Source organism: Carcharodon carcharias, chromosome 19 (assembly GCF_017639515.1).
Source record: "Carcharodon carcharias isolate sCarCar2 chromosome 19, sCarCar2.pri, whole genome shotgun sequence".
Classification (NCBI taxonomy): Eukaryota; Metazoa; Chordata; class Chondrichthyes; order Lamniformes; family Lamnidae; genus Carcharodon; species Carcharodon carcharias.
The window spans coordinates 111,392,891-111,419,565 of NC_054485.1; the positions used below are offsets into that span (position 1 = coordinate 111,392,891).

At 47.6% G+C, this 26,675-nt stretch overlaps 1 protein-coding gene across 2 annotated transcripts in view; it reads right to left on the minus strand.

Annotated features, from left to right (window-relative positions):
• abhd16a (abhydrolase domain containing 16A, phospholipase) overlaps positions 1 to 12,874 on the minus strand; it is a 67,870-nt gene extending 54,996 nt beyond the window's left edge. Inside the window, exons 1-2 of one of the 2 annotated variants that reach the window (XM_041213529.1) lie at positions 12,741 to 12,874; positions 72 to 131 (exon numbers count right to left, since the gene is read on the minus strand). In XM_041213529.1, coding sequence (XP_041069463.1) covers positions 72 to 131; positions 12,741 to 12,812 — 132 coding nt within the window. In that variant the 5' untranslated portion in view covers positions 12,813 to 12,874. The remainder of the gene's footprint in view (positions 1 to 71; positions 132 to 12,740) is intronic. The other variant, XM_041213528.1, reaches the window with a different exon arrangement.
• Between the last annotated feature and the right edge of the window lie 13,801 nt (positions 12,875 to 26,675).

The window sequence follows — 26,675 nt, forward strand, 5'->3', positions numbered from 1 at the left end:
GGGAAGCAATAACTGCATGATTCAGGGAAGCTACTTAGCTCAGAAAAACAAGCAAGAGATTGAACACTTACCCATCCCAGGATACTGTCTGAATGTTTCTCAAGGATCCTTGGTTGATAATAAAATCCAGGCTAACAGGGAACATGAAAAAAAAATCTGTCAATGTGGGGTTACAATGCAAATAGAAAAGAGCCCAAATCCATCCCTCCGCAGTTAAAAATACATCAGCGGAGAGAGTGGGTCAGTGCAGGAAGGACGAGGAGAACAGGAGCCAGGTGAGGCAGAGAAGGCTGCAGGGCGCACCTTCCAGCCGCCAGTCACATTTACTCTTGACCACGGCACCGTCCCATTATTTCACGGAACCCAGAGGTCCGCGGTTCGTAGTTTGAGAACCACTGGCTGAAGTGAACCATCATGGACGGGCAATGGTTTTGGATTTCCAGCATCTGCAGTTTTTTTGTTTTTATGGACGGGCAAGTCTCCGCTTCGAACGGTGACCTCAACACATTTCTGAAGAAAAGTGCAAATGCTGAAAGTCTGAGTTTTATTCTTGTGGGGGGTTGGGGTTGGTGGGCACTAACATCTTGGGGGGGTTTGAACATTCCATTTTCTGGCACTTTACATGTTCCCTTTTCCAGAATTTGCATATAAGCCTTTTAAGTATACACGCAAACATTTTAGACTATAGATGGTACCCAAGGGAACAACGCAGGTTGATCAGAACGGCACAAAGACAGATGGCATTGTGAGCAGCATAGGCAGAAGCATAAAATTACAAAGACACTGATAGGTGAAGTGAATGGGCAAAACTGTGGCTAATGGATTTCAAGGTACGCAAATGTGAGGTCATTCACTTTGGACACGAGGATAGAACCAGGGACTGTATTGGTCTCCTTATTTAAGGAAGGATGTAAATACATTTGTAGCAGTTCAGAGAAGGTTCACTAGACTAATACCTGGAATGGGTGGGTTTTCTTATGAGGAAAGGTTGGACAGGTTAGGCTTGTATCCAGTGGAGTTTAGAAAAGTAAGAGGCAACTTGGTTGGAACATGTAATATCCTGAGGGGTCTCAACAGTGTCGACATAGAGAGGATATTTCCTCTTGTGGGAGAATCTAGAACTAGGGGTTGCTGTTTAAAAATAAATGCAAGGAGAATAGCAAATAAAGCTGATGAGCTGAGGGCACATATAGACACATGGAAACATATCGTGGCTACAACGGAAACTTAGCTTAAGGAGGGGCAAAAATGGTAGCTCAACATCCCTGGATATAGAGTTTTCAGACAGGATAGGGAGGGGGATAAAAAAGCTGGGGGTTAAGCATTATTGGTTAGTTGAGGGATGATATAATAAATGAGGCATCAATTGAGGCCATATGGGTTGAGCTCAGAAACAAAAAAGGGGCAGCCACACTGATTGGGGTATACTATAGACTCCAAATAGTGGAAGGGAGTTAGCAGAGAAATCTGTCTACATATTTGCTGAGTGCAAAAACAATTGGCAGTAATCGTTGGGGACTTCAACTATCTTAACATCAACTGGGATACGAACAGTGGGAAGGGCAAAGTAGGTGCAAAATTCTTGAACTGCATTCAAGAGAACTTTTTTAGCCAGTATGTAACAAGCCCAAAGAGAGAGGGTGCAATTCTAGATTTAGTCTTAGGAAATGAAGCTGGGCAAGTGGATGGAGTAGCAGTGGGTGGCCATTTTGGAAATATTGACCATAATACAGTTAGATTTAGCATCATTATGGAAAAGGACAAAGATAGGACAGCAGTGAAAATTCTAAATTGGGGGAAGAGGTGAGCTGGTGAAAGTGGACAGGATACAGCTATTAGAAGGAAAAACTGTGTCAAGTCAGTGGGAGACATTCAAAGGCAAGATTCTAAGGGCACAGTGTATACATGTCCCCACGAAATAAAGAGTGGTACTGCCAAATCTAGAGGCCCCTGGTTATCCAGAAGCATATCCAGGTCAAGATAAAGCAGAAAAAGAAAGCTTATGACAGTCACAAAAGACTTGATACTGTAGAAAGCCTAGAGGAGTACAGAAAGTACAGGGTGAAGTAAAAATGGAAATTAGGAAAGCAAGGAGAGGATACGCAAAAATATTGGCAGGTAAAATCAAACAAAACCCAAATGTTTTACCAGTACATTAAGAGCAAAGGGATAACTAAGGAAAAGGTAGGACCTATCAGAGATGTGCATGGTAACTTGTGCGTTGATGCTGAAGATGTGGGCAGGGTTCTCAATATGCACTTTGTCTCCATCTTCACTAAGGAGAGGGATGATGCAGACATTCTAGTTAAAGAGGAGGAGTGTGAAATATTAGATACAATAAGCATAGTGAGAGAGGAAGTACTGGAGGGGCTGGCATTCTTGCTGGTGGATAAGTCACCAGGGCCGGATGGATTGTATCCCAGGCTGTTGAAGGAAGCCAGGGAGGAAATAGCAGATGCTCTGAGGATCATTTTCCAATCCACATTAGATACAGGTGAGGTCCCAGAGGATTGGAGGTCTGCAAATATTGTACCATTATTTAAAAAGAGTGCAAGGGATAGACCAGAAAACTATAGGCTGGTCAGTCTGACTTCAATGGTGGGCTAATTATTGGAAACAATTCTGAGAGACAGGATAAAACGTCACTTAGAAAGACACGGGTTGATCAAGGACAGTCAGCATGGTTTTGTTAGTGGAAGATAGGGTCTTACTAACTTGATAGAATTTTTTGAGGCAGTAACAAGGAGGATTGATGAGGGTAGTGCAATGGATGTTGTCTACATGGGTTTTAGTAAGGCATTTGACAATGTCCCATATGGCAAACTAGTCAGAAAAGCAAAACCCACGGGATACAGGGGAAGGTGGTAAGTTGGATCTAAAATTGGCTCAGCACAGGAAACAAAGGGTAATGGTCAATGGACGTTTTTGCGATTGGAAAATGGTTTCCAGTGGTGTTCCCACAGGGCTCAGTGTTGGGGCCCTTGCTGTTTGTTGTATATATAAATGATCTAGACATAAATGTGGGAGATTTGATTGGGAAATTTGCAGATGACGCAAAATTTGGCCGTGTAGTTGATGGTGAAGAGGATAGCTGTTGTCTCCAGAATGATATCAATGGTTTGGTTCAGTGGGCAGAAAAGCGGCAAATGGAATTCAATCAGAAGAGTGAGTTAATGCATTTGGGGAGGGCAAGCAAAGCAAAGAAATACTCAACAAATGGGAGTATATCGAGAGGGTTAGGGGAAGTGAGAGAGATTGGAGTGCATGTCCACAGGTTTCTGAGGGTGGTAGGGCAGGTGGATAAGGTGGTCAAGAAAGCTTATGGAATGCTTTCCTTTATTGGACAAGGTATTGAATACAAAAACAGGGATGTTATGGTGGAACTGTATAAAATGCTGGTTAGGCCATAGCTGTACAGTCCAGGTCACCACATTACAGGAAGGACATAATTGCTCTGGAGAGGGTGCAGAGGAGACTTACAAGAATGTCGCCAGGGCTTAAAAATTACAGCTATGAGGAAAGATTGGATAGGCTGGGGAACAGAGGAGGCTGAGGGGTGACCTAATTGAGGTGCACAAAATTATGAGGGGCCTAGATAGGCAGGAAAGACTTGTTTCCCCTAGCTGAGGGGACAATTACCAGGGGCATAGACTTAAGGTGATTGGTAGAAGGATTAGACGGGACATGAGGAAAAACTTTTTCACCCAGAGGGTGATGGGTGTCTGGAATTCACTGCTGAAGTTGGTGGTTGAAGCTGAAATGCTCAACTCATTTAAACGCTACCTGGATCTGCATCTGAAGCAATGTAACCTGCAAGGCTACAGACAAGGTGCTGCAAAGTGGGATTAAAATGAGCGGCTGGTTTCTTTTTCATCTTTTTCTGGCCAGCACAGACATGAAGGTCTGAATGGCCTCTTTCTGTGTCGTAACTTTGGTTCTACGGGTCGCCCATTTAAGACAGAGATGAGGAGAATGTTTATCTGTCAGAGGATCTTTGGAACTCTCTTCCTCAAAAGGCGGTGGAAGCAGAGTCTTTGAATGTTTTCAAAGCAGAGGTAGATAAGACTCTTGATAAACAAGGGGGTAAAATGTTATTGGATTAGGTGAGAGGTTACAATCACAATCTTATTGAATGGTGGAGCAGGCTCGAGGGGCTGAGTGACCTACTCCTGCTCCTAATTCATATGTTCGTAAGGGCTTTCTAAATGGTGAAAAGCTGGAGACAGTGGAGGTCCAAAGAAAATTTACAGAATTGTTACAGCACAGGAGACCGATCGGCCCATCGTGTCTGTGCTGATTCTCCAAATGAGCAATGCACCTAATGCCCCTCCCCTGCCTTGTCCTTATAGACCTGCACATTTTCTCTTTTTGGATAACAATCCAAATCCCTCTTGAAAGTCTTGATTGAACCTGCCTCCACCACACTCTCAAGGCAGTGCCTTCCAGATCCTAACCGCTCGCCCTGTGAAAAAGTTTTTCCTCATGTCGCCATTGTTTCTTTTACCAATTATCTCTCTCCTCGATCCTTCCACCAATGGGAGGTTTCTCCCCATCTACCCCGTCCAGACCCCAATTTGGGGAACAGGTACAAAAAATCATTAAAATGCCATGAACAGGTATAGAAAATAATCAGAAAGGCTAATGGAATTCTGGCCTTTCTATCTCAAGGACTAGAATACAAGGGGGTAAAGGGCATGTTTCAGCTGTACAAAGCCCTGGTTTAACCACACCTGGAGTAACTATGAATAGCTCCCAGCACCACACCTTAGGAAGTGGGTATTAGCCTGGGAGGGAGCGCAGGACAGATTTTTCAGAATGGTTATCTGAATCAAAGGACTAAATTAAGAGAAGAAATTCATAAATTATAATTATATTCCTTGAGAAGGTTAAGGAGTGATTTGATTGAAATTTTTCAAAATGTTACGAGGAACATATAGCGAGAAACTATTTCTGCTGGTTGCAGGATGGAACTTCAAGAGGACACAGACAGGCTGGTTGAATCGGCAGACACGCAGCAGATGAAATTTAACACAAAGAAGTGTGAAGTCATTCATTTTGATAGGAAGAATGCAGAGAGACAATATAAAATAAGGGGTCCAACTCTAAAGGAGGTGCAGGGGCACAGGGATCTGAATGTACATGTGCATAAATCATTGGAGGTGGACAGGTTGAGAATGTAGTTAAAAAGGTACACAGGATCCTTTTAAAAGTGGAGGCATAATGTACAAGAGCAAGGAAGTTATGATGGACCTGTATAAACCACTGGTTCAGTGTCAACTCTTCTCCAATTCTCCTGAACTCCAACCTGTGTCCAATTCCAGGCACCGCTCTCTAGAAAAGGTTGAAGGCATCAGAAAGGATGCAAAAAAAGGTTCAGGAGAATGGTTCCAGGGATGAATGACTTCAGTTACGTGGATAGATTGGAGAAGCTGGGGCTGTTCTCCTTGGAGTAGAGAAGGTTGAGAAGACAGTTGAAGAGGTGTTCAGGGTGATCTGGATAGGACAGACAGAGAGAGAGAGACACTGTTCCCACTCGTGAAAGGATCAAGAACCAGAGAGCACAGATCTATTTGGCCTTCTATCCAGCTTCATCTGCTCCACCCCCCTTAAACAGAATAAATGTCATCAATTTCTACTTCTCCTTAGCTCTGAAGAAGTCACACAGACTAGAAACGTTAACTCTGTTTTTCTCTCTCCACAGAAGCTGTCAGGCCTAAGTTTTTCCAGCATTTTCCATTTTTATTACAGATTTAAAGGTGATTGGCAAAAGAAGCAAAAGTACTATGAGGAAAAATTTTTTCACTTAGCAATAGGTTAAGATCTGGAATGCACTGCTTGAAGTGTGGTACAGGCAGGGTCAATCATGGTATTCAAGAGGGAACTGGATAAGCACCTTAAGAGAAAACATTTACTGGGTTACAGGGAAGAGGCATGGGTGTGGGACAACCTAGAGTTACTCTTGCTGAGAGCCAACATTGATAAAGTGGGCTGAATGGCCTCTTTCTGTTCTACCATTCTACGATTCAAGTCTAAAAATTAAAGCCCAGACCACCAGGAGAGAAATTAGTAAACAGTTCTACGCGCAAAGGGTGACAGAAATCTGGAATTCGTTCTGCAAACTGCAATTGATGCAAGATTAATTATAAATTTTAAACCCCAGACTGATAGACTTTTTTATTTTCCAAAGATATTAAGGGATATGAGCAATGGTAGGTATATGGAGTTAGGTCACAGATCACTCATGGTCACAGAAAAGCAGGGGAGGAGGCTGAATAGTCTCCTCCCATTCCGTGGTTATCCTTATCAGGGCAGGTTGAATGGACCAGGTTTGTATTCAGAAGAACGTATGAAACAGGAATAGGAGTCACGGAACTGTTACAGCGCTGCTGGGGGCCATTCGGCCCATCATGTCTGCACCAGCTTTCTGAATGAGCAATTCACTTAATGCCACTGTCACCCAGGGTAAACAGAATCAACCAGCCACGACTGCACAGTGATTGCTCCAGGGAGAATCCCAGCACCAGCAGTTCCTGTGGAAAGTGACCATTCAGCAGTAAGCAAGCATCTGGACATGCCAAGAATATTTTTTTCCCCTGACTACTTTTCACTTGGCCAAGTTTAAGATCTGACACTTTGCAGAGTTTTATTCCCTTCTGAATGCATGAAGATTGGTGGTGGGTGGAGGGGGACACATTGCTGTTGTGTGTTTCTGCGTCAGTAGGTAGTTCGAAGTATTTGTGCATTTTAACTGTCTTGTTAATAATTTCTGCATCTTTACGTGAGTTCACTTGTTAACTTCAGGAACCTGGCTGGCTTATTTCTTACACCAGGCTACACACAGTTAAGTATATATTTTTTAATTCATTCATGGCATGTGGGCTTCACTGGCTGGGCCAGCATTTATTGCCCATCCCTAATTGTCCTTGAGAAGGTGGTGGTGAGCTGCCTTCTTGAATCGTTGCAGTCCATGTGGTGTAGGTACACCCACAGTGCTGTTAGGGAGGGAGTTCCAGGATTTTGTCCATGTGGTGTAGGTACACCCACAGCACTGTTAGGGAGGGAGTTCCAGGATTTTGACCCAGCGACAGTGAAGGAATGGTGATATATTTCCAAGTCAGGATGGTGAGTGACTTGGAGGGGAACTTCCAGGTGATGGTGTTCCCATGTGCCTGCTGCCCTTGTCCTGCTAGATGGTAGCAGTCGTGGGTTTGGAAGATGCTGTCTAAGGAGCCTTGGTGAGTTCCTGCAGTGCATCTTGTAGATGGTACACACACTGCTGCTACTGTGCGTTGGTGGTGGAGGGAGTCAATGTTTGTGGATGTGGTGCCAAGCAAGCGGGCTGTTTTGTCCTGGACGGTGTTGAGCTTCTTCAGTGTTGTGGGAGCTGCACTCATCCAGGCAAGTGGAGAGTATTCCACCACACTCCTGACTTGTGCGTTGCAGATGGTGGACAGTCTTTGGGGAGTCAGGAGGCAAGTTACTTGCCACAGGATTCCTAGTCTCAGACCTGCTCTTGTAGCCACAGTATTTATATGGCTGGTCCAGTTCAGCTTCTGGTCAATGGTAACCCCCAGGATGTTGATAGTGGGGGATTCAGCAATGAATATCAAGGGGGCGATGGTTAGATGCTCTCTTGTTGGAGATGGTCATTGTCTGGCACTTGTGTGGTGTGAAACGTTACTTCCCACTTGTCAGCTCAAGCCTGGATATTGTCCAGGCCTTGCTGCATTTGGACATGGACTGCTTCAGCATCCGAGGAGTCGCGAATGGTGCTGAACATTGTGCAATCATCAGCGAACATCCCTACTTCTGACCTTATGATGGAAGGTCATTGATGAAGCAGCTGAAGATGGTTGGGCCTAGGACGCTGATATATACTGATTTGGCAATAACACCTCCTTCTTAAAGCCCAACTCTGTTCTAGCCGACCCAGGAGTGGTACGAGGACAGTCAGTTCACCCCTCCTAACCTAGAGCGTAACAAGGGATATGGGAAGCCGGCGGGATAGTGGAATTGAGATAGAAGAGCAGCCATGATCGTAATGAACGGTGGAACAGGCTCAAGGGACCAAATGGTCCAATCCTGCTCCAATTTATGTTCTTAGCCTTTCTTAAACATGGAGGTCAAAACTGCGCACATTACCTGAGAACCCAACAGAACTGGAGCAAAATTTCTTAAATCCTGCACTCTAATCACCTTGCCATAAAGGCCAACATGCCTTTTGCCTTCCTGATTGCTAGTACCTGCACGCTAACTTTGTGTTCCTTGCATGAGTGTACTCAATAGCCTCTGAACATTTATTCTCTCGGGTAGGTAGAGTAATAGAGTTACATAAGAAATAGGAGTCAGCTATTCGGCCCCTCAAGTCTGCTCCGCTGATCAATGGGATCTTGGCTGATCAACCTCAACTCAGCTTTCTCAGCCAATCATCCTTGCTATCTAAAAATCTACTGAGCTTATTCCTGAAAATACTCAATGATTGAAGATGTTTAGGTACAGTGCGTAATTAAGAAAGCAAATGGAATGCTATCCTGTATTACAAGAGGAATTCAACATTAAAGTAACGATGTTACACCTCAGTTATACAGGGCATTGGTGAGACCACATCTCGAATACTGTGTAGAGTTTTGGTCTCCTTATTTAAGGAAGGATGTAAATGTGCTGGAGGCAGTTCAGAGGTGGTTTATTGGATTGATACCCGGAATGAGAGGGTTGTCTTATGAGGAAAGGTTAGACAGTCTGGGCTTGTTTGGAGATTAGAAGAGTGAGGGGTGATTTGAAGTGCACAAGATCCTGAACGGCCTTGACAAGGTGGACGTGGAAAGGATGTTTCCTCTTGTGGGTGAGTTCAGAACTAAGGGGCACTGTTTCAAAATTAGGAGCCGCTCTTTTAGGACAGAGATGAGGAGAAATTTTTTCTCTCAGAGGGTTGTGCGACATTGGAACTCTCTGCCAAGAAGGTGGTGGAGGTGGGGGGGGTCACTGAATATTTTTAAGGCAGAGGTAGGTTGATTCCCTTGCCTATCAAGAATCTAAGGTTATCGGGGGGGGTAGATGGGAATATGGAATTCGAAACAAATAGATCAGCCATGATATTACTGAATGACAGAGCTGACTCGAGGGGCCGAATGGCCTACTTGTGCTCCTATTTCATATGTTTGTGTGACATGATAGGTAGGGGGAAAGTGCTTCCTCTGACACAAGATTCCGAAACAAGAGAATATAAGTTATAAAATCAGTGTTAGGCAGTTCAGGGGAGGCTCTTCTTCACATTAAGGGTAGTGGAAATCTAAAACTCTCTCCACTTGCCACCAAAACGTCATTGGCTGGGGGATGATAGCTTTGTCATTGGCCAGGGTTTACTGATCCACAGCAACCAGATGGAGTTACAGACCAGCCATGGTCTAACTGAATGACAGAACCTTCTAGAATGGTACAAATGGGTCTCTTCCTGATTTCCAGTGTTAACGTGAGAAAACATTCCCCAGTTCCACAGGGAAACCCAAGGAGGTTTTTTTTAATTGATCCCGGGGCATTTATGGTGCACAACATCGAAATGTGTTGGAAAATGACCGTTGTTTACATGTGAGCCAGTTCAGTCTAAGAAATGCACTGCATTCAATAAGGTAAACACGGCAACATTCACGCTAAGTCTGCCACTGATAACTGGGTGTGTGTGTGTGTGTGTCTGGGGGAAAGGGACTCGGAATCCAGAAGTAATCTGCATATGATTCGAGCAGTTTCACACATTCCCAACACACACCTGCACTCGCCCCTGTGCAGGCCCATTGCATTCTCAAGTACCACCAGGATTCTCTCCCAAATTCCACTTGGTGCTAATCCTCTGCAGTTGGCTCATTTCTAACAGGCATCTGCACTGCACTGCAATGTCTCCATTATCCCTGGTGCTGCTGCTCCAATCGTCCTGCTCTTTCAGTACAATCATTCCCCCTTCTTCTCCCAATGCAACCCTCTCATTCCCCCCTCCTCCCAGTACAACTCTCTCATTTCCCCTCCTCCTCCCAGTGCAATCCCACTCATTCCCCCCTCCTCCCAGTGCAATCCCTCTCATTTCCCCTCCTCCTCCCAGTGCAATCCCTCTCATCCCCCCTCCTCCCAGTGCAATCCCTCTCATCCCCCCTCCTCCCAGTGCAATCCCTCTCATCACCCCTCTGCCTCCTCCTCCCAATGCAATCCCTCTCATCACCCCATCTCCCAGTGCAATCCCTCTCATGACCCCTCTGCCTCCTCCTCCCAATGCAATCCCTCTCATCCCCCCTCTTCCCAGTGCAATCCCTCTCATCACTCCTCTGCCTCCTCCTCCCAGTGCAATCCCTCTCATCCCCCCTCTGCCTCCTCCTCCCAATGCAATCCCTCTCATTCCCCCTCCTCCCAGTGCAATCCCTCAATCCCCTCCTCCTCCCAGTGCAATCCCTCATTCCCCTCCTCCTCCCAGTGTAACCTCTCATTCCCCTCCTCCTCCCAGTGCAATCTCTCTCATCACCCCTCTGCCTCCTCCTCCCAGTGCAATCCCTCTCATCCCCCCTCCTCCTCCCAGTGCAATCCCTCTCATCCTCCCTCCTCCTCTCAGTGCAATCCCTCTCATCCCCCCTCCTCCTCCCAGTGCAATCCCTCTCATTTCCCCTCCTCCTCCCAGTGCAATCCCTCTCTTCCCCCTTCCTCCCAGTCAATCCCTCTCATCACCGTCCTCTCAGTGCAATCCCTCTCATCACCGTCCTCTCAGTGCAATCCCTCTCATTCCCCTCCTCCTCCCAGTGCAATCCCTCTCATTCCCCTCCTCCTCCCAGTGCAATCCCTCTCATCCCCCATCCTCCTCCAAGTGCAATCTCTCTCATTCCCCCCCCCGTCCTCCTCCCAGTGCAATCCCACTCATCCCCCCCCTCCTCCTCCTCCCAGTGCAATCCCTCTCATCCCCCCCTCCTCCTCCCAGTGCAATCCCTCTCATCCCCCCCTCCTCCTCCCAGTGCAATCCCTCTCATCCCCCCTCCTCCTCCCAGTGCAATCCCTCTCATCCCCCCCTCCTCCTCCCAGTGCAATCCCTCTCATTTCCCCTCCTCCTCCCAGTGCAATCCCTCTCATCCCCCCTCCTCCTCCCAGTGCAATCCCTCTCATCCCCCTCCTCCCCCCAGTGCAATCCCTCTCATCACCCCTCCTCCTCCCAGTGCAATCCCTCTCATCCCCCTCTCCTCCTCCCAGTGCAATCCCTCTCATCTCCCCCTCCTCCTCCTCCCAGTGCAATCCCTCTCATCCCCCCCTCCTCCTCCTCCCAATGCAATTCTTCTCATCCTCCCCTCCTCCTCCCAGTGCAATCCCTCTCATCCCCCCTCCTCCTCCCAGTGCAATCCCTCTCATCGCCCCCTCCTCCTCCCAGTGCAATCCCTCTCATCCCCCCTCCTCCTCCCAGTGCAATCCCTCTCATCCCCCTCCTACTCCCAGTGCAATCCCTCTCATCCCCCATCCCTCTCCCAGTGCAATCCCTCTCATCCCCCCTCCTCTCAGTGCAATCCCACTCATCCCCCCTCCTCCTCCTCCTCCCAGTGCAATCCCTCTCATCCCCCATCCCTCTCCCAGTGCAATCCCTCTCATCCCCCCTCCTCTCAGTGCAATCCCTCTAATCCCCCCTCCTCCTCCCAGTGCAATCCCTCTCATCCCCCCTCCTCTCAGTGCAATCCCTCTCAACCCCCCTCCTCTCAGTGCAATCCCTCTAATCCCCCCTCCTCCTCCCAGTGCAATCCCTCTCATCCCCCCTCCTCTCAGTGCAATCCCTCTAATCCCCCCTCCTCCTCCCAGTGCAATCCCTCTCATCCCCCCTCCTCCTCCCAGTGCAATCCCTCTCATCCCCCCTCCTCTCAGTGCAATCCCTCTCAACCCCCCTCCTCTCAGTGCAATCCCTCTCATCCCCCTCCTCCTCCCAGTGCAATCCCTCTCATCCCCCCTCCTCTCAGTGCAATCCCTCTCAACCCCCCTCCTCTCAGTGCAATCCCTCTCATCCCCCTCCTACTCCCAGTGCAATCCCTCTCATCCCCCCTCCTCTCAGTGCAATCCCTCTAATCCCCCCTCCTCCTCCCAGTGCAATCCTTCTCAACCCCCCCTCCTCCTCCCAGTGCAATCCCTCTCAACCCCCCCTCCTCCTCCCAGTGCAATCCCTCTCATCCCCCCTCCTCTCAGTGCAATCCCTCTCAACCCCCCTCCTCTCAGTGCAATCCCTCTCATCCCCCTCCTACTCCCAGTGCAATCCCTCTCATCCCCCCTCCTCTCAGTGCAATCCCTCTAATCCCCCCTCCTCCTCCCAGTGCAATCCTTCTCAACCCCCCCTCCTCCCAGTTCAATCCCTCGCAACCCCCCTCCTCCCAGTTCAATCCCTCGCAACCCCCCTCCCCCTCCTCCTCCCAGTGCAGGCTCTCTATCGGTCACCCTAACTCTATTGAGGGGGGTGGATAACAATACACAGAAAGCAACCGAACCTGGTTGCAGTGGGCTTTGCTTGAGGGACAGGAGCCCCGACCAATCAGGGGAGCCGCGGCCCGCCGCCCGACCAATAGCAGGCGGCGCGTGGCGAGAAAGGGGGGGGGGGGGGTGCAGGGCTGAAGCCCGCCGGGCGGCCAGCGGCCGGCGAAAAGCCCGAATTTCAAGCTCGTCTCAAACCTCCGCCCGCCCGCCCGCCTTCTCTCTCCTTCCCCGCACCGGAACACCGAGGTCCGCCAGTTCCCGCCGCTCACCGAGCCGTCGGCGCCGCGGTGAATCCGCCGCAGTTTCGGTCCGCAAATGCAGCGGAGCAAAGTGTTCATCATGGCGGCTCCGTCCCCGGACTTCTGCCGTCTACGGCGGCGCCAGAGGGACACGCGCGCCACCCAGAGGAACGCGCGACCGGCGCCACCACTTCGAAACCTGAAGCCTCACAGAGAAGCTCAGTGTGAGTGAGGCAGGTTGCACTGGGGGGACTGGAAGGAAGGAGCAAAGTGCTCCTGATTGGGGACTGGGGTTGGATGCTGGAGATCTGAAATAAAAACAGAAAGTGCTGGGAAAGATGAAAAAACAAAAAAAACTGCGGATGCTGGAAATCCAAAACAAAAACATAATTACCTGGAAAAACTCAGCAGGTCTGGCAGCATCAGCGGAGAAGAAAAGAGTTGACGTTTCGAGTCCTCATTACCCTTCGACAGAACTTGAGTTCGAGTCCAAGAACGAAGGGTCATGAGGACTCGAAACGTCAACTCTTTTCTTCTCCGCCGATGCTGCCAGACCTGCTGAGTTTTTCCAGGTAATTCTGTTTTTGTTTTGAAATATAAGCTGGTTTAAGGTGTGTCTCTCTCTCTCTCTCCACCACCGCCCCCCGCCCCCCACACACCTTAAACCAGCTTATATTGCAACTCTTTCTTGGACTCACTCAAGTTCTGTCGAAGGGTCATGAGGACTCGAAACGTCAACTCTTTTCTTCTCCGCCGAATCTGCCAGACCTGCTGAGTTTTTCCAGGAAATTCTGTTTCTGTTTTGGATTTCCAGCATCCGCAGTTCTTTTGTTTTTATCTCTGTGTTTAATTGACTGCCACTGCTCTTCAAGAAATGCCTACCTCCTTGAAGAAGTTCTGTTCGTCTCTGCGACAAGAGTTCCGTACCTCTCTTTTGCCTTGCTCACCTTCATTGCTTTCCATTTCTCTCCTGGTTAAAAGCTCTCTCTCCCTCCGCGCCCCCCCCGCCCCCAACTCCCCCCACACACCATAAACCAGCTTATATTTCAACTCTTTCTTGGACTCACTCAAGCTCTGTCGAAGGGTCATGAGGACTCGAAACGTCAACTCTTTTCTTCTCCGCCGATGCTGCCAGACCTGCTGAGTTTTTCCAAGTGCTGGGAAAGGTCTGGCAGTACCTGTGGAGAGAGGGACAGGGGCTAACGTTTCCAGTCCAACACCGCTCTCCTTCGAAACCCGGGGCCAAGAACAGCCCCCCTCCTCCGTCCCTCATACCGTAGAACCCATTTTGCCCCGAACGACACTTGGAGGGGAGGGAAGGGAGCGTCTTTTTTTTGACCGGGCTGTGGGGTTTAAGAAAAAAAAACATCCATGCGAATTAGGAGCAGGAGTTTTTTTTTTATAATTCGTGGGATGTGGACAAGACCAACATTTGTTGCCCATCCCTAATTGCCCTTGAACTGAGTGGCTTGCTTGGCATTTATTTAAGAGCCAACCACATTGCTGTGGGTCTGGAGTCACAGACCGGGTAAGGACATTAGTGAACCAGATGGATTCTTACAACATGGTCATCATGGGGAGAGACGCCAATGGTCTTTGTGGAGCCCTTTAACTCTGAATAGGGTAAAGAAAAAAACTGGTATCCTCTTAAAGCCTTTCTCAATTAGACATCTTTATTACTAAAATGCACAGGTGGTCCAGCATGGTGTGGTTGCGGGTGGCTAAATGTCTGAAACTTTATTGAGGGATAAATATTTTGACCTGCAGCTTTACAAATCGACAGTCTTTACCTAAATGCCAGGATGAAAAGTAAACAGCAACAACAGTGGTTCATTAAAAGAAATAAAATAAACGGGTTACACGGGTACTTATGAAATACCTGCAGCAGGAGGATGGATTTATCTCCCTTGTGGACCTAACTGGATAGCTCTACCAAAGGGCTGGCACAATCAAGATGGGCCAAATGGCCTCCTCCTGTGCTGTATGCGACTGGGGGAACTGAACATTCCTGTGCCAGGAATGTTGTCACATGTAGCACTGGGCTGAAGAATGCATTTAACCGGCTAACTCCAGAGTATGTAGCCTTTGAAAAGGAAACAAGGGGCTTGGATTTACAGAATGCCTTTCACAGCCTCAGAACATCCTAAAGCCCTTTAAAGGGAATGGGTTACTTTTGGAAGTGTAGTCACACTTCACATGTAGGAAATGCAGCAGTCCCTCAAACAGCTAAATAAGATAAATGACCACATAAGCTGCTGGGTGGTAAATACTGCCCAAGGCACCAGGTAAGGCCCTCTGCTCTTCTTCAAAGTAGGACCATGGGTGGAATTTTACGCCGGCGGGATTTTATGGTCCTGCCTAAGTCAGTGGACTTTTGAATGGCTCGCCACATTTTACAGCCCCACCCCCACCATGACGGTCCAATGGGATCTTCTCATCCACCTGACAGAGAACTTGCAGTGTCCAATGTGCAGAAATGGGCTATTCAACTGGGTGGTGGTACATTGATAAGAATGGGATAATGGTAATGGCGCTGAATTAGTAAACCAAAGGCCCAGGCTATAAGGACTCTGTGGGCACTAGTTCAAATCCCACCTCCTAGAATTTAACTTCTATTAATAGAACTGGAATTGAAAGCTAGACTCAGTAAAGGTGGCCATGAAACTATTGTCACAAAAAAAAACCCATCTGGTTCACTAATGGTCCTTCTGGGAAGGAAATCTGCCCATTTTTACCCGGTCTGGCCTACATGTGACTCCAGGCCCATGGCAATGTGGTTGAGTCTGAACTTCCCTGTGAGATGGCCCAACCAGCCACTGAGTTAAAGGGCAATGAGGGATGCTGGCCTTATCAACGACATCCACACCCCAAGTAAGAATTAAAAAATTAAGTTAACTGGTCTATGGCAGCTCCACGTGTGCCTCCTCCCACCAGTCAATCTGAAAGGCAGCTCCTCTGACAGTACAGTGCTCCCTCAGGACTGCAGTGGGAGGCTCAAGTTCCTCAAGCAGGACTCAAAATCATAGCTTTCTGAGTCAGAGGGAAGGATACTCCCCACCGAACAGCGGCTACTTCTACTACTTTAAAATGGGGAATTTTTTTTATAACATTCACAAGATGTGGGCTTCGCTGGCTGGGCCAGCATTGCCCATCTGTAGTTGCCCTTGAGAAGGTGGTGGTGAGCTGCCTTCTTGAACCGCTGCAGTCCCTGTGGTGAAGGTAGATTGAAATAGAGGTACCTGTGGTGTGTCAGCAATCAACAATTGTTTCATGGTCACCATTAAACTTTTAATTCCAGGTTTTTTAAATTCAAATTCCATTATCTGCTATGGTGGGATTTGAACCCCAGCCCCCAGAGAATTACCCTGGGTTTCAGGATTATGAGTCCCATGACAATACCACTACACCACCACCTCCCCTCATTTTGATGACCTCAGGGTGCCACAAGGCACTTTACAGCCAATGAAGTACTTGGGAAGTGTAGTCACTGTTGTAATGTAGGAATCGGAGGGTTTTGTCTGGCTGCAGCAAACTCCCACAAACAGCAATGTGATGATGAGCAGATAATCTATTTTTGTGATGTTGATTGAATGATAAATATAGGCCAGGACAACCGGGAGAACTCCCCTGCTCTTCTTCGAAATAGTGTCAATGGGATACAAGTACCACTTGCCTGGCTGGGCAACCATGGACAAATGCAAAGCAACATGGAAATCTAGCAGTCAGGGAGAGCTGAAAAAGGCAGTAAAAGGAAAAAAAAGACTTGCATTTATATAGCACCTTTCATTCGCACAGGACATCACAGAGCACTTCACAGCTAATGAAGTACTTTTGAAGTGTAGTCGCTTGTTGTAACGTGGGAACCACAGCAACTAACTTGCTCACTGCAAGCTCCCATGAACAGCAATATGGTCATGACCAGAAAGTCTGTTTTTATGTGATATATTTTAGGTGTAATTATTGGCCAGGACACCAGGGATATCTCCCCTGCTCTTCAAAACAATGCCATGGGATCTTTTTACGCACAGCTCAGAGGGCAGACGGTGCCCTAATTTAATATCTCATCTGCAAGAGGTGCACCTCTGATATTGCTGCACTCCCTCCATACCATGCTGGAATGTTAGCCGTTAAGAGATGTGCTGAAGTCCTGCAGTGGGACTTGAACCCACAACCTTGTGATCCAGAGGCCAGAGCCACAGCTGGCACAAAGGACACCGATTAATTACCGTATATACACGTGTAAAAGTCAACCCCATCATTTTTGGCTTTAAAAAAGACAAAGTTTTTCACATACCACGTGTAACGATCAACCCCAGTTGGTCAGAGATTGAAGTCCAAAAAATTTCAGAACCTAAGTCGAATCCTGGAGATGTTAATGATCCGATTTCATTATAAATGTATAAATATTGGCAAAAACGAATACTGGTAAATAAATGCTTAAAACATTGATACGTTTAAGTTTTTCCATTTAATCAGACTGTTGAAGTGATTAGATTATGACTGATAATTAAGCAGAACTCTTTAGTGTTATTGGTTTTTTTAATTTATCCCATTGAGATGGTCTTTTTCAGGCCCAGATCAAGCACACATGCTACTTCCTCGAAAACTTTACCATGTACAAGTCCACCCTGTGAAGTTTGGTCTAAAAAAATTGGTCTCAAACTCTTCCATCTTTTACACTAGCATTTCCGGTATTAGGGTGCTGACAAAGGGCCACAAGAAAGAGACTTGCAGGGGCTATGAAAGCAAACAGCAAGAGGTCTTAGAAATATATTAACAGAGAGGGAGAGGCTAAAGGGAAATCTGAGCCGATTAAAGAGAGGCACAGGTGATACTGTCATCAACAATCGAGGTAAGGCAGATTTCTTTGTTTATTCACTCATGGGATGTGGGCATTGCTGGCAAGGCCAGCATTTATTGCCCTTGAGCAGGCGATGGTGAGCTGCTTTCTCAATTACAACTGAGAGGCTTTCTGGGCCATTTCAAAGGCTGGTTCAGAGTCAACCACATTGTCGTTGGCCTGGAGTCACATACAGGCCAGAATAGGACTGTAGGCTTCCTTTCCTAAAGGACATTGGTGAACCGGGTGGATTTTTATGACAATCTGGTCGCTTCATGCTCACCATAACTGAGATGAGCATTTTATTCCAGATTCATTTCATTAATCGAATTTAAATTCCCCAGCTGCTATGGGTTTTTTTGTTCATTTATTTGTTCACGGGATGTGGGTGTCGCTGGCTGGGCCCATCATTTATTACCCATCTCTAATTGCCCCTTGAGCAGGTGGTGGTGAGCTTCCTTCTTGAACCGCTGCAGTCCATGTGGTGTAGGTACACCCACAGTGCTGTTAGGGAGGGAGTTCCAGGATTTTGTCCATGTGGTGTAGGTACACCCACAGCGCCGTTAGGGAGGGAGTTCCAGGATTTTGTCCATGTGGTGTAGGTACACCCACAGTGCTGTGAGGGAGGGAGTTCCAGGATTTTGTCCATGTGGTGTAGGTACACCCACAGCGCCGTTAGGGAGGGAGTTCCAGGATTTTGTCCATGTGGTGTAGGTACACCCACAGTGCTGTTAGGGAGGGAGTTCCAGGATTTTGTCCATGTGGTGTAGGTACACCCACAGTGCTGTTAGGGAGGGAGTTCCAGGATTTTGTCCCTGTGGTGTAGGTACACCCACAGTGCTGTTAGGGAGGGAGTTCCAGGATTTTGTCCATGTGGTGTAGGTACACCCACAGTGCTGTTAGGGAGGGAGTTCCAGGATTTTGTCCATGTGGTGTAGGTGCACCCACAGTGCTGTTAGGGAGGGAGTTCCAGGATTTTGTCCATGTGCTGTAGGTACACCCACAGTGCTGTTATGGAGGGAGTTCCAGGATTTTGTCCATGTGGTGTAGGTACACCCACAGTGCTGTTAGGGAGAGAGTTCCAGGATTTTGTCCATGTGGTGTAGGTACACCCACAGTGCTGTTAGGAGGGAGTTCCAGGATTTTGTCCTGTGTGGTGTAGGTACACCCACAGTGCTGTTAGGGAGGGAGTTCCAGGATTTTGTCCATGTGGTGTAGGTACACCCACAGTGCTGTTAGGGAGAGAGTTCCAGGATTTTGTCCGTGTAGTGTAGGTACACCCACAGTGCTGTTAGGGAGGGAGTTCCAGGATTTTGTCCATGTGGTGTAGGTACACCCACAGCGCTGTTAGGGAGGGAGTTCCAGGATTTTGTCCGTGTGGTGTAGGTACACCCACAGCGCTGTTATGCAGGGAGTTCCAGGATTTTGTCCATGTGGTGTAGGTACTCCCACAGCGCTGTTATGGAGGGAGTTCCAGGATTTTGTCCGTGTGGTGTAGGTACACCCACAGTGCTGTTAGGGAGGGAGTTCCAGGATTTTGTCCATGTGGTGTAGGTACACCCACAGCGCCGTTAGGGAGGGAGTTCCAGGATTTTGTCCATGTGGTGTAGGTACACCCACAGTGCTGTTAGGGAGGGAGTTCCAGGATTTTGTCCATGTGGTGTAGGTACACCCACAGCGCCGTTAGGGAGGGAGTTCCAGGATTTTGTCCATGTGGTGTAGGTACACCCACAGTGCTGTTAGGGAGGGAGTTCCAGGATTTTGTCCATGTGGTGTAGGTACACCCACAGTGCTGTTAGGGAGGGAGTTCCAGGATTTTGTCCATGTGGTGTAGGTACACCCACAGTGCTGTTAGGGAGGGAGTTCCAGGATTTTGTCCATGTGGTGTAGGTACACCCACACTGCTGTTCGGGAGGGAATTCCAGGATTTTGTCCATGTGGTGTAGGTACACCCACAGTGCTGTTAGGGAGGGAGTTCCAGGATTTTGTCCGTGTGGTGTAGGTACACAGACAGTGCTGTTAGGGAGGGAGTTCCAGGATTTTGTCCGTGTGGTGTAGGTACACCCACAGTGCTGTTAGGGAGGGAGTTCCAGGATTTTGTCCATGTGGTGTAGGTACACCCACACTGCTGTTAGGGAGGGAGTTCCAGGATTTTGTCCATGTGGTGTAGGTACACCCACAGTGCTGTTAGGGAGGGAGTTCCAGGATTTTGTCCGTGTGGTGTAGGTACACAGACAGTGCTGTTAGGGAGGGAGTTCCAGGATTTTGTCCATGTGGTGTAGGTACACCCACAGTGCTGTTAGGGAGGGAGTTCCAGGATTTTGTCCATGTGGTGTAGGTACACCCACACTGCTGTTAGGGAGGGAGTTCCAGGATTTTGTCCATGTGGTGTAGGTACACCCACAGTGCTGTTAGGGAGGGAGTTCCAGGATTTTGTCCATGTGGTGTAGGTACACCCACAGCGCTGTTAGGGAGGGAGTTCCAGGATTTTGACCCAGTGACAGTGAAGGAATGATGATATATTTCCAAGTCAGGATGGTGAGTGACTTGGAGGGGAATTTGTCGGGACTTGACCTCATGTACTCCTGATACACCATTGCCCCCTTTCCCTGCTAAGAAAACACATATTGAAATGGTGCCAGAGAAACTACCATTAAATCAAGAGGAAGAGCCAATTGGCTTTAAAATTGGATTTTTTTTAAAGTCGGTGTAGAAATTGGAGAAAACATTAGAAGTAATCTTACAAAGTATTCTTAATTTTGAAATTGTAGCGTTAGACTGAGAAATTGCAAATGTCACTCCACCACTTAAAGAGGGCAGGCAACAGAGACCAGGGAACAGTAGGCCTGTCAGTCTAATGTAAGTTCTGGGGGATTCACTAGAATCTGTCGTTAGGGACAGAGTGACTGTGCATTTGGACAAAGGTGAATCCAGCAGAGACTCAGCATGGATTTGTGAGGGGTTACTAACATATAATTGAATGTTATGAGGTCGTTGCTAACATAATGCTCCGAGCTAGGGACAAAGAGTTGGGGGGGGGGGCGGGATCTGAAACTGCAGCTCCGAGCTGGAGACAATGAGAGTGGGGAAAAAAAGCAGAGGAGATTCACTAGGATGTTGCCTGGGCTGGAGCATTTCAGCTTTGAAGAGAGACTGGATAGAATCACAGAATCACACAGTGCAGAAGAGGCCCTTCGGCCCATCGAGTCTGCACCGACACGTGAGAAACACCTGACCTACCTACCTAATCCCATTTACCAGTACTTGGCCCATAGCTTTGAATGTTTTGACGTACCAAGTGCTCATCCAGGTACTTTATAAAGGATGTGAGGCAACCTGCCTCCACCACCCTCCCAGGCAGCGCATTCCAGACCGTCACCACCCTCTGGGTAAAAAAGTTTTTCCTTACATCCCCCCTAAAGCTCCTGCCCCTCACCTTGAACTTGTGTCCCCTCATGACTGACCCTTCAACTAAGGGGAACAGCTGCTCCCTATCCACCCTGTCCATGCCCCTCATAATCTTGTACACCTCGATCAGGTCGCCCCTTAGTCTTCTCTGCTCCAACGAAGACAACCCAATCTATCCAACCTCTCTTCATAACTTAAATGTTTCATCCCAGGCAACATCCTGGTGAATCTCCTCTGCACCCCCTCCAGTGCAATCACATCCTTCCTATAATGTGGTGACCAGAACTGCACACAGTACTCCAGCTGTAGCTTCACCAAGGTTCTATACAACTCCAACATGACCTCCCTGCTTTTGTAATCTATGCCTCGATTGATAAAGGTCCCATATGCCTTTTTCACTACCCCACTAACATGCCCCTCTGCCTTCAGAGATCTATGGACACACACGCCAAGATCCCTTTGTTCCTCAGAACTTCCTAGAGTCATGCCGTTCATTGAATATTCCCTTGTCAAATTACTCCCTCCAAAGTGTATCACCTCACATTTTTCAGGGTTAAATTCCATCTGCCACTTATCTGCCCATTTGACCATCCTGTCTATATCTTCCTGTAGCCCAAGACACACAACCTCACTGTTAACCACCTGGCCAATCTTTGTGTCATCCGCAAACTTACTAATCCTACCCGCCACATAGTCATCTATGTCGTTTATATAAATAACATTAATCAAAATAGCTTTTAATTGAATTTAAATTCCACCAGATGCCATTGGTGGGATTATGAACTCTTAACCCCACAACATGAGATTGGACCTCTAGCATTACTAGTCCAGTGACATTAGTACTACACCAACATCTCCCTAGAGAGGCTAGGGTTGTTTTCTTTAGAGCAGGGATGGCTGAGGGGGGCCCTGATAAAGGTATACAAGATTATGAGGGACATAGATAGGGTAGATGGGAAGAAACGTTTCCCCTTAGCGGAGGTGTCAATAACCAGGGGGCATAGATTTAAGGTAAGGGGCAGGAGGTTTAGAGGGGATTTGAGGAATTTTTTTTCACCCAGAGGGGATTGGAATCTGGAACACACTGCCTGAGGTGGTGGTAGAGGCAGAAACCCTCACAACAATTCAGAAGTATTTAGATGAGCACTTGAAACACCATAGCATGCAGGGCTACAGGCCGAGTACTGGAAAATGGGGTTAGAATAGATAAGTGCCCAGCATGGACACAATGGGCCGAAGGGCCTGTTTCTTTGCTGTATAACTCTATGACTCTATAATGGATTAAGTATTATTTATAGGTTTGATAAGGCATTTAATGAGATATTTGATGTGGTTCCCCAGAAGAGGTTATTAGCAGAAATGAAAGTGCAAGGAATTTGAGGCAGCCTTGTGCAATGGTCTGGAATTTGGCTGGGAGGGAGGAGACTGAGATTAAGGGCAAAGGTATCAGCCATAGCCTCTGAGTCAGCAAATTGTGTTCAGGTCCAAACCTGGAGATATGAGCCATAAAATCTAGGCTGGCAGCCCAAGCACAGTACCAAGGAGCTGCTGAACTGTTGAAGGAGCTGTCTTTTTGACCAGATGATAAGCGGAAATCCCATCTGCTCTCCCCAGGTGGTGGGATAAGATGCCACAGCACTATTTCAAAGCAGACCCGGGTGTCCTGACCAATACTCGTCAGTCAACCAACAACATTAAGAAGAAACAGATTAGCTGGTCATCATTACTTTGCTGTTTGTGAGGACTTTGCTGTACATATATTAGGTATTTTGTTTTCTACATTATAGCAGAAAGCTAAATAAAAACTTTGTTGACTGTAACACACTTCCGTAGGTCCTGAGGTTATGAGAGATGCTGTATAAATGTTCTTTCTTCTGCTCTATCTACACAGGTTGGTGGGAGGTGACAAATGCCCTTCTCCAGGAATCAATATTGGGGCCTCAGCTTTCCATCGGAGTTATCAGTGATTTGAATGAAGGAATAGAGAGTGGCGTTACGATCCTTGGCCAGACCCCAGGACATGGGGGGTGGTCTGGCTAGGGACCAGTAACATTTAGTTAAAGTTATTAAAGATTGAGATTCAAGACACCTGCTTTTGCAACAAAGCAACAAGATTTCATGGGTTTTGAACAAACTTTACTATAAAAGTTTATAAAGATAAAGCAATTTGCAAGATGAATCTTTCACTCTAACATTCAGAATCAACTTGAGGTACTCATGAATTAAAAGACAACCCATGGTTAGGCATACCACACTATAGAGTAAATGACAGGTGCAACCAAGTCAGAGTCCTTTGATTTCTCAAAAACCCACCCAGACGTCAGTCAAACAATCTCACTGAAACTTGGTCTTTCTCACCGGGGTTTCCAACCTCCACATTTGAAGATCCTGTCTTGGAATTTTCTCCAAAGGTCACTACCGCTCCCAAAGGGGTACATCTTCCTTTGCTGCAACAGCCCACGGTATGGAGTCAGTCTGTTAACTGCAGCCCTTTCTTTAACTGAACTGGAACTTCTGCCTGTGTCCCTGTCCTGTCTGTGACACTTCTTGCCTGGCTCCCCTGAAGTTGACATGCCTGACACATCAAAATTGACTGACCCTTGAACTGCTCTTCATTGACCCTTGAACTGACCTAGTAACCTACCAGCATACTCTTAGAGGGTCCCACCCTTGTTACTAGGCAGGAACCACTGCAACAGCATTGAATCATATTGTCTGTTAAAACTTGCAATGATCATAGACTGTGAATTTTAACACACAGAGACAAACAGATCAATGAATTTCCTAACAGCTGTTATATCAAGGTTTACAGACGACACAAAGTTGGGAGGCACAGTGAGTAGAGCAGATGAATGTCGGAAGTTACAAAGGTACATAGGCGGATTAAGTGAATGGATGAAACTGTGACAGATGGAATTCAAAATGGGGAAGTATGAGGTCATCCACTTTAGGTCCAAGCAAGTCAAATCAAATTATTTTCTAAAATTTAAGAACTGTGAAGTGAAGAGATATGGGTGTCCGAGTACCCAAACCATGAGCGGTTAAGGGACAGTTACACAAATCAAGCAAAAAAGAATGAAATGCCTGATGAAATGCCGGCCTTTGACACAAGGGGAAAGAGGTTATGCTTAGATCTGACCTTGATCAGGCCTCATCTGCAGTGGCTCCCTTCAGTTGCGTGCACCACATCCCAGGGAGGATACACTGGCCCTATGGATTGCCCCGCTAATTGAAAAATCAGCAAGCCCTTCTTCGCAAATTATAGTGGAAATCAGGAACTTTCCCCCACAAAGCAAGCGGATACTGAGAGTCAGTTGAAGCTTTAAATACTGACACCAAAAGATTGTTGTTACGTAGAAAATAGGAGCAGGAGTAGGTCATTCAGCCCTGCGAGCCTGCTCTGCCATTCAATAAGATCATGGTTGATCCTCTAGCTCAAAGCCATTCTCCTGCTCTCTCCCCATACCCCTTGTTACCTTTAGAGTCCTGAAATCTATCTATTTCCTTTTTAAATATCTTCAGTGACTTGGCCTCCATAGTTCTCTGTGGTAAAGAATTCCACATGTTCACCACCTGCTGAGTGAAGAAGTTTCTCCTCATCTCCTAAATGACCTATCTCGTATTCTGAGACTGAAACCCCAACACCTACCCCCCCCCCCCCCCCCCCCCCCCCCCGCCCCTCCCAGCCAGAGGAAACATCATCCCTGCATCCGGTCTGTCCATCCCTGTCAGAACTTCATACGTTTCAATGAGATCCCCTCTCATTCTTCTAAACTCCAGTGAATACAGGCCTAGTTGACCCAATCTCTCCTCATACGACAATCCTGCCATCCCCTGGAATCAGTCTGGTGAATCTGTGGAATTCTGCACTCCCTCCAAGGCAAGTATATCCTTTCTTAGCGAAGGGTTTCAATGGATGTGGAGCAAAGGTGAGGAAAAAGGGTGAGGTACAGATCGACTGTGATCTCATTGAACAGCAGAAGAGGCTCGGGGAGGGGGGAGGAGCGAACGGCCTTCTCCTGTCCCTTTGCTTCTTTAATACACCTCGGATATTAAAGTGCCGCCTTCTGACTAATACATAGGAACATACTTACACACGAACATATGCATTAGGAGCAGGAAAGGCCATTTGGCCCTTCGAGCCTGCTCCGCCATTCAACCATGCCATGTCTGATCTGATTGTAGTCTCAACTCCTTTCCTTCCTACCCCCTGAAACTACTTAACTCCCTTGTCGATCAATATTCAGCATTATTCGCAAATCCTCAGATTCTGAAGGAATCCATGTCCATATGCAGCAAGTACTGGACAAAATCCAGACTCGAGCTGATAACTGGCAAATAATATACATGCCACACAAGTGTCAGGCAATGATCATCTCCAACAAGAGAGAATCTAATCATCGCCCCTTGACATTCAATGACATTATCATCACTGAATGCCCCACTATCAACATCCTGGGGGTTACCATTGACCAGAAACTGAACTGGATTAGCTGTATAAATACTGTGGCTACAAGAGCAGGTCAGAGGCTGGGAATCCTGTGGCGAGTAACTCACCTCCTGACTCCCCAAAACCTGTCCACCATCCACAAGGCACAAGTCGGGAATGAGATGGAATAGTCCCCACTTGCCTGGATGAGTGCAGCTCCAACAACACTCAAGAAGCTTGACACCAGCCAGGACAAAGCAGCCCACTTAACTGGCACCTCATCTACAAACATTCACTGACGCACAGTAGCAGCAGTGTGTATGCTCCTCCTGCTCTATGTGGGAAGCCAGGAACATTTCCAGTGCTCAGGGCCAGCATGTGAGCGGGATGTGTCTCCAGCTGTAGCTCCTGGAAGCCCGGGTTTCAGAGCTGGAGAGGCAGCTGGTGACACTGTGGAGCATCCGCGACGTGGAGGGTATCGTGGATAGCAGCTATAGAGAGGTGGTCACACGCAGTCTAAGAGTCCACAGGCAGGAAGGGAATGGGTGACCACCAGGCAGAGCAAGAGGACTAGGCAGGCAGTGCAGGAATCTCCTGTGGCTATTCCCCTGTAAAACAGATATACCGCTTTGGATACTGTTGGGGGGAATGGCCTCTCAGGGAAAAGCAACAACAGACAAAGTTGATGCACCGTGGTTGGCTCTGCTGCACAGGGGAGGAGTAAAAAGTGTGGGAATGCAATAGTTATAGGGGATTCAATTGTTAGGGGAATAGATAGGCATTTCTGTGGCCGCAAACGAGTCTCTGGGATGTTATGTTGCCTCCCTGGTGCTAGGCTCAAGGATGTCTCAGAGCGGCCACAGGACATTCTGAAGGGGGAGAGTGAACAGCCAGTGGTCGTGGTACACATTGGTACAAGTGACATAGGTTAAAATAAGGGATGAGGTCCTAAAAGCAGAATATAGGGAGTTAGGAAGTAAGTTGAAAAGCAAGACTTCAAAGGTAGTGATCTCAGGATTACTGCCAGTGCCACGTACTAGTCAGAGTAGAAATAGCAGGATATTTCAGATGAATACTTGGCTGAAGAGATGATGTGAGGGGGAGGGTTTCAGATTCCTGGGATATTGAGACCGGTTCTGGGGGAGGTGGGACCAGTTCAAACTGGACGGGTTGAGCAGGACTGGGACTGATGCCTTAGGGGGAACATTTGCCAGAGTGGTTGGGGAGGGTTTAAACTAAAATGGCAGGGGGATGGGAACCTATGCAAGGAGTCAGAGGAGGGGGGATC